The 12795-nt window shown below is 41.6% G+C and overlaps 1 protein-coding gene across 1 annotated transcript in view; it reads right to left on the reverse strand.

Annotated features, from left to right (window-relative positions):
* Positions 1–12795, reverse strand: part of efhb (EF-hand domain family, member B) — a 55692-nt gene that overhangs the window by 14845 nt on the left and 28052 nt on the right. The window contains exons 8-11 of the mRNA XM_043690212.1: positions 9480–9547; positions 5559–5713; positions 686–893; positions 426–605 (exon numbers count right to left, since the gene is read on the reverse strand). Of these exons, the coding sequence (XP_043546147.1) occupies positions 426–605; positions 686–893; positions 5559–5713; positions 9480–9547 (611 nt within the window). The remainder of the gene's footprint in view (positions 1–425; positions 606–685; positions 894–5558; positions 5714–9479; positions 9548–12795) is intronic.

The raw sequence follows: 12795 nt of genomic DNA on the forward strand, positions 1-12795 counted from the left end.
CACACCGACCCGCCGAAGCGCAACCCACCCATACCCCTAACCTAACACTACAGGCAATTTAGCATGGCCAATTCACCTGACCTGCACATCTTTGGATTGTGGGAGGAAACCGGAGCACCCGGAGGAAACCCATGCAGACACGGGGAGAATGTGCAAACTCCACACAGTCAGTCGCCTGAGGCGGGAATTGAACCCGGGTCTCTGGCGCTGTGAGGCAGCAGTGCTAACCACTGTGCCACCGTGCCGCTCAAATGTCCAAGACAAATTTCTATCCCAAAATACAGATTACACATAATACAAATTCACATGTTCAATAAGTAATCATCAAACCATGAAATCATATAGTTCATAGAAAAGCAAAATTGACCACGTTTATAAAATAAATGGAACATAGATGGAAAACAAACTTAAGTATAGCTACTTACCAGATGGTGAATAACTCCCTACAACTCCATTGATCAATGACGACGTTTTCCAATAATGTCCATTAGACCTATCTTCCTTTCTAGTTATAGTTCTGAGCGTCTTGGCAGAGCTTCCAATATCTAATGGGATAATATCTTCAGATGCGACCAGCCCACTGCCTTCTTCAGTTGGCAAGTTTCCTGATGGAAAAGTCATTTCTGTTTACTGAACAGGCATAAGATTGTTAAAACTATAATCAACCAGTTCAAAACTCTTGTACCTTTTGTAATAATCTTTTGTTCAATTTCTCCCAAAGGCATTTTATCTTTCCAATTCAGAAAATTTGCAAACTCCAAGAAGTTAATTGTTCCTTTCCCTTCAGTATCACAGTATTCAATTAATTGGTCAATCAATTTGGGGTCTAAATTTAAGTTAAACTGTATGCAGACATCTCGTAGTTCTTCGCGGTCAATTTGTCCATCACCGTTCTGGACAAAAACACAAAACAAAATAAAATATCAGTGTTCTAAAATGGTGTACCTTATTTTTTCTAACCAAAGGCAGTACAAGTTATCTGGATTATTTTGCTCAATATCTGACTACATTAATGTTAAGATGTTCATATGCACTACTCACGGGTTAAAAATGAATTACTAAAAATAACTACAAGTAACAAAACCTGCACATTTTCACTTAATATTGCAACATTATGTTCCTGACCATTCTAAAGGCTTACTGCATGTGGCAATTTAGAAATCAATACTCTAAGCCTCAAAAATTCCCTTCAAAAACAGGGATTAATTATACATTGAGTATGAGTCAGCATAGATATGGGTAGTCGTCATTTTGACATAGGGTTTGCACTGAAAATGAGTGTCTTAAATTCCCACGTATCTTTGCAATATCTTGCCATGATCACTTGCTTGATTCCTTCCATCTGATTACAAAGTAGCAGTAAGTAACATGCATTTTGGTGATGAAAAATGGAGCCTGATTGTGTATGTGAGTCATGGCTCAGAAGAGGGAACAACTTGTACACTAATCATAATTTTTCAGACCCAAGAAATAGGCCTGAAACATTGGTTCAACTTAATATCACAACTTACATGTAGAGGTATTCAAGAGTCCAAATGGTATGATTTTCCATCCATTTAGTTTAATGGGCAAGAACTCCAGGTGAGTTTGGGGATGTGGGAGTAGAGGGAAATTGCTGGGAGTTGGGTAGCATTTACAAACAGCTTTTCATCGCTGGTGAAGCTCAGAAATTGAATTTAAATGGTTACACTTCTTGGATTTTTCTGTCCTCAATTTGGGCCGAAGAAGCTATTTCTCTCACATTGGTGCCAGCCAGCTATTTAGCTATGAACCACAAAGAGAAAACAACAAAATACAGAGGCTTCATTGACCAACACGACTATATAATTCAAGTTGCAGGGTAAGGAAAGGCAAATTTATAAAGCAGGAGCTCCAACTCCAAAATTTGACAGCACAGTCAGACATCACAGGCCTGCACATAACTGGCTCATATGCAAGGACATGCATTATATATTCAAAGGAAATTGTGAACACCAGAATTCTGGCTGGTTGCCAGTCAAAGCATGTTGCCAGCCAGAATGCAAACTTCCAGCACAACAAATCACTTAGAATCAGTGGCAGATTATACTAAGAAGTAACATGGTGCAAACTCAGGCTGTCAACACACAGCAAAAGAGGAAATAAACACAGTACACAAGCTTTCACATACATGTAACGAGGGCAAAAAGTGACCATGGTATGGTCAGAAAATGGTACAATGTTATTTACCACCAACGTGTCTCAGGAGTCAAGGGGAATAAAAGCAAAGATCTCATTCAGAAAAGAGAAAGGAATTGCAATAATGCAAAAGACATTCCAGGGAATTTTTCTCCAACCCCAAAACAATCAAGCTAATCACGGGTAAGTTATGCTTCAAAATCAAATAACTACCAGCTTATGTTCCATGAGTTAGAAATCTTCTCTCTCTGGAACTTGTCAAGTTTCCTTCCAAAGTACTGAATGTTGAGGTCAGCTGGTCAAGATAACTCTGATTCCCTGCAAAGAGTTACATGTATAAGCATGTGACCTAGCTTTCTGTCTTTAGATTTTATGCACCTTTCTCTAGTTCTCACTATGTATGTCCATCGCATCCATATTGAACAATCCATCCAATTCCCTCATCATATCCCCTTTATGCCTGATTCTGTTCAAGTAGCTCTAACTCGAAGCCTGTCCTCAAAACTAATGGCTGTAAAATAATATATTGTTCTAGTTACCCGACTAAAGTAATCTTGATCATAACAGTAAACAAGAAAAATGAAAACAAAATATATTGCTTATTATAATCAGACAAAGGGAGGGGGAAAGAATGGTAATGTAGTGGGAATGTCAGTAGATTAATAAGAGACCCAAGCTTATGTTCTATGGAGATGTGATCATATCCTAGCATGACAGCTTATGGAATTTAAATTTGATTCATAATTCTGGAACATAAAGCTTGATTCAATAATGGTTCCAACAACAAAAATATTATCAATTGTCCCACCCAGATAACCAAGATGAAAAAGGAATCTGTCACCTTTACCCAGTTGGCCTATATGTGACACTAGATCCACAGTAAAGTCATTAACTCTTAACTATCTGCAATGGTCTAGCAAGTCAATCAGTTTCAAGGTCATTTAAAGTTAGACAACAAACTCTGGTCATTCCAGTAACAGCCACATGCCGTGAAAGATCAGAAAGAGAAAACGCTGCAAAAGACTGAATACTAGATGCTGGAGTTTCCTTGTCGGTGAGACCAAGACAAACAGTTGGCTCAGCTATCTGGCTGGAAGACCAGCCTCCATTTCCTCCTTCTCCCATTTTTTTCTCAGGACAGAGAAAGAAGTATGATTGCTCCTATTAAGGACCTGATATAAATCACTGTGGCTCATGAAAGAGCCTGTATCCATTAAGTGTTATTAATTTTAGGAAACATGGGTAGACTTCAGCAGCTGCCTGGTGTCTGGGGCATTATTTGGAGGAGAGAGGAATTTAAAAGTTAAGTAAAAATGATTCTTCAATTTGAATGGGTGTTTTTCTATTGTAGTTAAATTCCATTGCAGGTTTAAGGACTGCCAGCATTGGACTTCGCCATTTCCTGGCATCTCTGGGCATTGCAGCAGTAGGCAAGACTGTTTGGATTCCAAGTTGTCACCTATTTAAGACAAAGATGGAGAAACAGACTTTTTTTTCTTTCTCATAGCATTGAGAGTCTTTGGTATTCCCTTCCTCAAAAGGCAGTCTACGTAGAATCTTTAAGTATTTTGAAGGCAAAGGTAGATCACCAAGGAATAAAACATTATTGGGGATGTGCAAGAATATAGAATTGAATTAAAATCAGATCAGCCATGATGGTATTGAATGGCAGAGCAGGCTTGAAGGACAATGAAAAGAGTTTTAAGTCAAAGTAACCTCCTCTCTTCAGCTCCAATGGGAGAACATTTCTTCAGCTCCAATGGGAGGACATTTCTTCAGCTCCAATGGGAGGACATTTCTTCAGCTCCAATGGGAAGACATTTCTTCAGCTCCAATGGGAGGACATTTCTTCCCTCCTCCATGGGTGCCAGACCTAGCAGCTACCCGTGATTCAGTGACAAACTCTGGCATAAACCCCTTCCCTCTGACAAGCATCAGACACGGTGATGGCTGATCTGGGTATCTGAAACTTACTTCCATTCATGCTCTTACTATCTTTCATTGAAAGGGAAGCTGTCTCCATGGGAAAATGCAAAATATAACATGTAGCCACCAGAGATGGTTTCTAAAACAAAAGTGGATGCTTTTGTTTCCCTTCTCCATTGGGAAGGTATAGCACCTCGAAGTGATGGAAAGGGCAAATAATCCACATCTACAAGGCACAAGTCAGGAGTGTGATGGAATACTCCCCACTTGCCTGGATGGGTGCAGCTCCAACAACACTCAAGGAGCTTGACACAATCCAGGGCAACACAACCCATTTGATTGGCACCACATCTATCACCATTCAATCCCTCCACCACCAGCGCTCACTAGAAGCAGTGTGTAATATCTCCACGGTGCATTGCAGAAATTCACCAAAGATCCTTAGACAGCACTTTCCAAATGCATGATCATTTCCATCTAGAAGGAAAAGGATAACAGGTACTTGGGAACACCACCACCTGCAAGTTCCCCTCCAAGCCACTCATCACCCTGACTTGGAAACATACTGCCGTTGCTTCACAATCATTGGGACAAAATCCTGGAATTCCCTCCCTACTGGCATTGTGGATCAACCCACAGGAAGTAGATTGCAGTGATTCAAGAAGGCAGCTCACCACCATCTTCCCAAGGGAAAATAGAGATGGGCTATCAATGCTGGCCAACTAGTGATGCCCAATTCCCACAAATGAATTTTTAAAATTAATCAAGCTGGCAGGCATCAATGTGATACTCATGCCTACCTCACTACCTTAACAATCAAATTCTGGGCAGGAAGGTCCATGGTCAACATTGCCAACTTGGCACCAACTAAGGCCTTTCTCTGGTCAATCACTGAAAAGCCTCAATCTGCCACCAATCTGATCAACTTTGTTCCCAATAGGTGAAAAAAGTTGCAGCCTTCCTGAAATGTAAAACAAGGCAGTTTGCTGAATGGGGTGGGTCCAGATCTTGAGTTATCCCAGTCTGGGGGCAATAAGCATCATAGATGAGGTCTTGAAAGGTGGCTGCTGGAAACCTCACCAATCCCTTGGCCTCCCTCTCTCCCTGCCACCTCTCATGTGGTTCCCCATCCTTAAAAACATCATACCCTCCCTCTGAGTCCTGACTTTAGTTCTGTATGCTGTTGAGCTAGTAGCCTGGGCCTTCCACATGGCACTGCTGTTCACAGAGCCTGCTGGCCTGTGGTTGGCTGGCAGCTTCAAGCGGGGCAGGTTATCACTATCTGCGAACCTGATTGGCCAAGATGTCTGCCAGGACATGACTTAAGTATCTGACTGGCACTTAGTCTAATGGGTTCTCTTGCCACTAGGCAATGGGGATATCATACTTTTAAAGATGCTGTCCCTATATTTAGATAAAAGAAATGTAAAATCTCAGCCATAGCGTCAGAATAACAATAGTACTAAATAATTTACCTTGTCGTAATGTCGAAAAGCTTCAAGAAGTGATTTGAAATTGTGGTAGTTAGCTTTCATCAAATGCTGGCGGAGTGTATTGAAGATACCTTGATCCCTATCATTCCCTCGGAGGAAGGTGGCAGGATTTCTGTAGTAAATAAGGTCCCCAACACCTAAAAAATAATGCCTTCATTGAGATGAGGCCAAGGTTAAAAGAATTTTGAATACCCACAAAATTGACAAGAATAAATTTCTGTGAATGTGTGGCATTCAGAATTCATTGATACATCAAGATGAAATTCACATGATTCTGTCTTTGTTTTGCAGCTCGCATTAATCAAATATATAACTATGTGCTTCCGACTATTCCTATCTGATCTTAGTCTCTGCATCCATGTAACACTTTTGTCCCACACCATGTCTCTTGGTCGAAAATGCAATCCACTTTTCATTTTCTAATACCTTAGCATATTAATTGTCTTTCCTTTCCATCATAGAATCCCTATAGTGTGGAAGGAGACCAATTGGCCCATTGAGTCCACACTGATTCTCTGAAGAACATCCCACCCTAACCCCATATCCTGCATTTACCCCACACATCCCTGGACACTATGGGCAATTTAGCATATCCAATCCACCCAACCTGCACAGCTTTGGACTATAGGAGGAAACTGGAGTACCCAGAGGAATCCCATGCAGACATGAGGAGAACATGCAAACTCTACACTGACAGTCACCCAAGTCTGGAATCAAACTCGGGTCCCCGGCGTTGTAGAGCAGCAGTGCAAACCGTTGGGCCACCATGTCACCTACATACAGACACAGAGTCATAGAGCTTTACAACACAGAAACAGACCGTTACTCCAACTCGTCCATGACGACCAGATATCCTAGGTTATTCTAGTCCCATTTGCCAGCATTTGGCCCATATCCCTCCAGATACCTTTTAAATGTTGCAATTATACCAGCCTCCAACAATCCCTCTGACAGCTCATTCCATACCCACACCACACTCTGCATGAAAAGCTTTCCCCTACTAAATCTTTCCCCTCTCTCTTCAACCTATTTCTCAACTCCACCACCCCAGGGAAAAGACCTTGGCTATTCACCCTATCCATGTCCCTCATGATTTTATAAACCTCTATAAGGTCACCCCTCAGCCTGTCACTCCACAAAAAGTGCCCCACCTATTCAGCCTCTCACTATAGCTTAAACACTCCAACCCTGGCAACACCTTTGTAAATCTTTTCTGAAACCTTTCAGGTTTCACAACATCGTTCCTATAGCAGGAAGAACAGAATTCCACGCAGTATTCCAAAAGTGGCCTAACCGAAGTCCTGTATAGTCGCAACATGACTCCTACACTCAATGTACTGGCCAATAAAGGCAAGTATACCAAATGCCTTCTTCACTATCCTGCCTCCCTAGGAGTCCACTTTCAAGGAACTATGAGCCAGCATTCCAAAGTCATTTTGTTCAGCAACACTCCCCAGGACCTTACCATTAAGTATTTAAGTCCTGCCCTGATTTGCCTTTCCAAAATGTAGCACCTCCCACTTTTATAAATTAAACTCCATCTGCCATTCCTCAGTCCATCTGATCAAATTCCTGTATTCTGAGGTAACCTTCTTCGTTGTCTACTCCACCTCTAATGTTGGTGTCATCTGGAAACTTACTAATCATACCTTCTGCGTTCACATCTAAATCATTTATATAAATGACGAAAAGCAGTTACAATAATTATAACTCTAAATGATGCCCAGGAATAAATGATAGTCTACCAAAGCAATTAAGAACAATGCTTTCAACTCATTTGAGTTGATAGTCTTAACGTACAGTTGACATAAACTGCTTTAATACAGACCAGAATAGAATCCCTACACTGTGAAACAGGCCATTCGGCCCAATGAGTCCACAATGACCCGCCAAAGCATCCCACCCAGACCCATCCCCCTACCCTATAACCCTGCATTTCTCAGGGCCAGCGCACCTAACGTACACATCCCTGAACACTATGGGTACTTTAGCATGACCATTCCACCTAATTTGCAGACCTTTGGACTGTGGGAGGAAACTGGAGCATCCAGCAGAAACCCATGCAGACACAGGGTGAACATGCAAACTCCACACAGACAGTCCCTTAAGGGTGGAAGCAAACTTGGGCCCTTGGCACTGTAAGGTAACAGTGCTAGCCACTGAGCCACGGTGCGAACCCAGATTTTACGTTTCAGGCAGATACTTATTTTCTGAGGTCCAAACCTACCAAAGACTTGAATGATGCTTCTATTTTGAAGAAGATGTTTCTGGTCAGCAAGTACGTCCAAGAGATGGAGCTGCACACCCAAATGTCAGTGCCAAAGGCAGGCAGCAGCCAGCTGACATTCAATGTCACTGAATCCCCACATCCTGGGAGTTAGCATTGACCAGAAATATAACTAGACTAGCCACATAAATACTATGGCCACAAGAGTAGATCAAAAGCTAGGAATACCAGAGCAAATAACTCACCTCTTGAATCCGCAAAGACTGTCCACCATCCATAATACTATCGAAAATAGGAACAGGAGTAGCCCATTCAGTCCCTTCCCATAACCCTTGTTTCCCCTCTGAATCAAGAATCTATCTATCTATCTCAGCCTTAAATACACTCAAGGAGTGTGGCGCACAGCTCTCTGTGGCAAGAAGTTCTAAAGACTCAATCGTCAGACAGAAGAAATTCCTCCTCTTCACAATCTTAAATTGGCACTCCTTAATTCTGGGACTATGTTCTCTGGTCCTAAACCCTCCGCTGAGGGGAGCCATCCTCTCAGCATTTATCCTGTCAAGCTCCTTAAGAATCAGTGAATCACTGCAGTGCAGAACGAGACCCATCAAGTCTCCACTGACCCTCAAAAGAGCATATTGCCCAGACCCAGCCCTTGACCCTTCCCCACAATGCTACATTTCCCATGGCTAGCTGCACATTCCTGGACACTACAGGGCAAGTAAGCACGGCCAATCCACCCAACCTACATACCTTTGGACTGTGGGAGGAAGCCAGAGCACCTGGCAGAAACCCACATAGACACAGGAAGAATGTGCAAACTCCACAGACTATCACCCAAGGTGGAATCAAACCTTGGTGCTACAAGGCAGCAGTGCCAACCACTGTGCCACCACTCCATCCCTAAAGTGATCTCAAGCTCCCCAATGTTGGAGCCGACGGAGTGAGGAACATCATTTCAGCTTGATGTTACCAGAATCTGGAATTCTTTTCCTAAAAACCACTTTTGATACTAAGTAATTGTAAAATTCAAATCTGGAATTGATAGATTTTTGTGAGGCACTGCTATAAAGGCTTATGAAACCAAAGGGCGTAGATGGAATTACAATACAGATCAGCCATTATCTGACTGGATGAAAGAACAGACTGATTGGCCTTCTCCTGTTCCTATGTTCTTCCTTGTTTCTTCACCTTCAAGTTTTTAAAACCCAAGTGTAATATCAAGAAAAAACTGTTCAGGATTTACCAGGATTTCCTTCTGTTACTCTTTTCAACCTTGTTAAAAAGTTGTATTTTCGGCTTTGGCCCTTTAAATGGTTTCTAGTATATTAAAATAAAAACGTCACTAATCCTGCCAAGCATAACTCACCAATCTAAATAATATATTCAGTACAACATATAACCACCCTAATAGTTTCAGTATTGTATATACCAACATTATTAAACCTTTAATGCCACACATTCACTTCAGTGTCAACTGTGATAACAACATCACATGTCATTAAAAACCAGTAAATCTGGCTTGAGCTGCAAAAATAATTTCTGTCTCTCCTATACTTCATATTGTTTATTTATGTTCCATATATAAAGAATATATCAATTCTGTTATTGGCAACCAGAAATATAAAATTAATGATTATTCTACTGGAAATTTCTATTTACGTTTGAATCCTTACCGTACTTATCAGGATGTAGTAAAACACCAAATGTGTGATCAGGAGGAATTTTCCGAGTATCTGCATTTCTGAAAGAACCAAGAGAAAAGAGACATTAAAATCCAGGCAACTTTTAATAACAAAATGAATTTTGAAAAATGAACCATAAAAGAATCACAAAATTGACTCCATGGTCTCATCACTGATCCACTTAAGTGCCCAAATCGGCAAGTAGGAAATGTGGGCACATTGGCAAACAAAAACGCACCACAGACAAGATATATCATTTAATCATCCCTTAGCGAAATGCACTGGGGGGTTTTGCTGTCTGAAGGGTCCGATGCCTGCATGAGATCTCTAGTGCATGACTGGCTTGCCATGAGGCACTAAATTCCATCAATGACTGCACTCAGGGAAACTAAATTTGCAGAATGCATTTCACAAAGTCCAAGCCAAAAAAAAAGTACTGCTGTTCCTCTTGACTCTCACTTGGAATCCTGAACACGAGCTCATCAAACTCAAAATTCACAAAGCCAAATTCCACAGCTCTGGCCTGGATCTGTTCCCTCACCAATTCCCTCTACTGCAAAACCCGTGATCTTGACCTTTCTACTCAGTTCTGAAACCAAACCTCTCTTGAATCTACGTGGGCAGAGTTATCACCACATTGCTTGCAGTGCAATGAATGCACAGGGAAATGTATTGGTGGGAGAACAAGTTATCAATATGCAAAGACACCTGCAATCTATTGCCTCATTTGTATGAAATAACTTGAGCTGCATTCATCAGTATAAAGGTCCTATGTCAAAAGGGCCAAGCAGAGACACTCCATTGCCCCAATTGAAATCTTCCATGTCCCACTGGATGGAAGTGTACGCCAAACCATAATTGGAGAATGGTGCAAATGCTGTTGCTCTCATTATTAAGGATCTTTTCTTTCTCTTATACTTCTCACGCAGGTTTATTGGCATTATAACCAATGAATCCAGCCAGAGCCAGGGCTGACATTATACAGTTGCAGTGCAATGAAGATACAGAGAAACTAGGACCAAGAGACGTTCCGCCATCTCCAATGCCAGCCTATCTTTCCTTAGATAAGGGGACTAAAACTCTTTATAATTTTCCAGCTATGGGTCAACAAATGTCTTGAATAGTTTCGGATTTTTTATACTCAATTCTCTTTGAAATAAAGGTAACATTCCACTTGCCTTCCCTATTCCCTGCTGGACTTGGATGCTAATTTTTTTTTGTGATGAATGCTCATGGAGTCTTAAATCCCTTTTTGCTGTTCCTTTCTCCATTCAAATAATATTCAACATCTTCATCCTACCAAAGTGCACAGCCTCACAGTTTCCCACATTACATTCTGTCTGCCAGGTTACTGTCCACATGTCCATCTATTGCCCATGAGTCCATCAGACTCAAAGTCATTTCCTCCAGATGTGTGAGGTGCAGTGTAACAGCGAGCTGACAATGTTCTGGGACACTGTCACACTACAATGCCAGCTGTTGGAGCATGAACAGCAACATGAAGGAGTGGATAGTTATGGATAGTCATTCTATCGCAATGGTCTCAAGGTGTTCAGCTGCACTAAACCTTTTGCAACTGGCTGGTTCCAAAGAGCCTCTGGTGACCAATGTGGGGTTCCACAACTCTCAACCCATGTATTAAGGCTATTTACTGATGTAATTTGTGCCAGATCATACCACTTCATCTTATTTGTCTGTGACAAGTTCAATGTTGCATCAACTTAGCTGGTGTTATGGACTGTGTACACTTTGCATTGAAAGTGCTGTACGATTATATACACAGAACATCAGACACAGAACTGTACAGCACTGGAACAAGCCCTCCAGCCAATGGTGTTGTGCCAAACATGATGCCAAATTAAACTAATCCCTTCTGCTTGCCCTTGGTTCACATTCCCCCATTCCTTGCATATTCATGTTCTTATTTAAAATTCTCCTAAACACCCTTATCATATCTGCTTCTACCATCACCGGTCCTGACAGCACATTCCACAATCACACCACTCTGTGTAGAGAATTTGCCCCTTACGTCTCCTTGGAACTTGTTCCCTCTCACCTTTGACATTTCAGCTCTGGAAAATATTCATACCATCAGCCCTATCTATCCATCTCATAATTTTATAGACTTCTATCAAGTCTCCCCTCAGGATATAGCTGACTCTGTCACACAATTTCCCGACTGAGACGAGTGCAGATACAAAGCTGTGTTATGGACCACACCAAATCCCCTCAAACCATGTCAAGGAGATAGCCTAGATCCCAACATTTTCTTACTATAAAGGCAAAAAGTGCCAGGTGTTGTGTTCCAGATGCAATACATTGGTCAAACTACCAGGCTTTAAGCAAGATATGTTTTATTCATACACCATGGTTAGAATAGAGACAAAATGAAAAGAATTGGGTTTAAACACTTTATAAAATAATAATCTACTCATTAACTGTTCCAATATGGAAGCATCTCTAAGCACACCCTGGGCAGAGGCAAATTCAGTAAAATAGATAGTCCCATATGCAATTCTGGTAGTAGGAAGAGAACTCAGGCTTTTTAGCTGCAGCAAAAAGAGAGACAGATGTAGCAACTTTCACAACCCCAACAGTTACTGAAAGCAAAACTAGAAATCTTGGTTCTCTGTGGGAGCTTGACTCCACCCATTCAGGCTGCTTCAATTGTACCAACACTTTAAAAAAAACCTCCAAGGCGTCACATGCTCTTTACTTCATTGGCTTTGAACAAACTGGTCGGTGCTTTTGTCTCAACCTTTCTTCAAAAAAACACAGAACAAAATACACCTCTTAAAGCCACAGTATTGTCATATCTGCCCATTCCTCAATCCGGGCCAAGGTGGAGCAGATCTGACAATAGGTTCACTGAAGGTAAGGCTGCAATGCCTAGATCATTCTGAGAGGGCCTTGCCGTACAGTCCAGTCAGGGCATGCTGTGTAACCCTAGCATGCTGTGCTCTGCACAACTGCAGCAGGTAATGATGGGATGTGATCAATGTTGACGAGCTGGGAAAATGGCAGCAATCGTCTGAGAAGGAAAATGGCATTGAGCACAAGCAAATCACCTCCTGCATGATACAGTGCTGCAGTGTCAGGCATAACAAGCCAAGCAGGACTTAATTGATACTTGAGCAGATACGAGTTGGGTTCAGCAATCACTTATTGACCGTAAATGAGGTATTGCTTAAAAGGGAAGGCAGTTCAGTGCATTCTGTTTGTTTGTTTACTCTTTGCTTTGGCTGATGCTGCATAAAAGTGAATGAAAAATGAGAAGTTGTGAGGCTCTGCTAGGCATTGGGAAGAA

This window comes from Chiloscyllium plagiosum, chromosome 5, assembly GCF_004010195.1.
Source record: "Chiloscyllium plagiosum isolate BGI_BamShark_2017 chromosome 5, ASM401019v2, whole genome shotgun sequence".
Lineage (NCBI taxonomy): Eukaryota > Metazoa > Chordata > Chondrichthyes > Orectolobiformes > Hemiscylliidae > Chiloscyllium > Chiloscyllium plagiosum.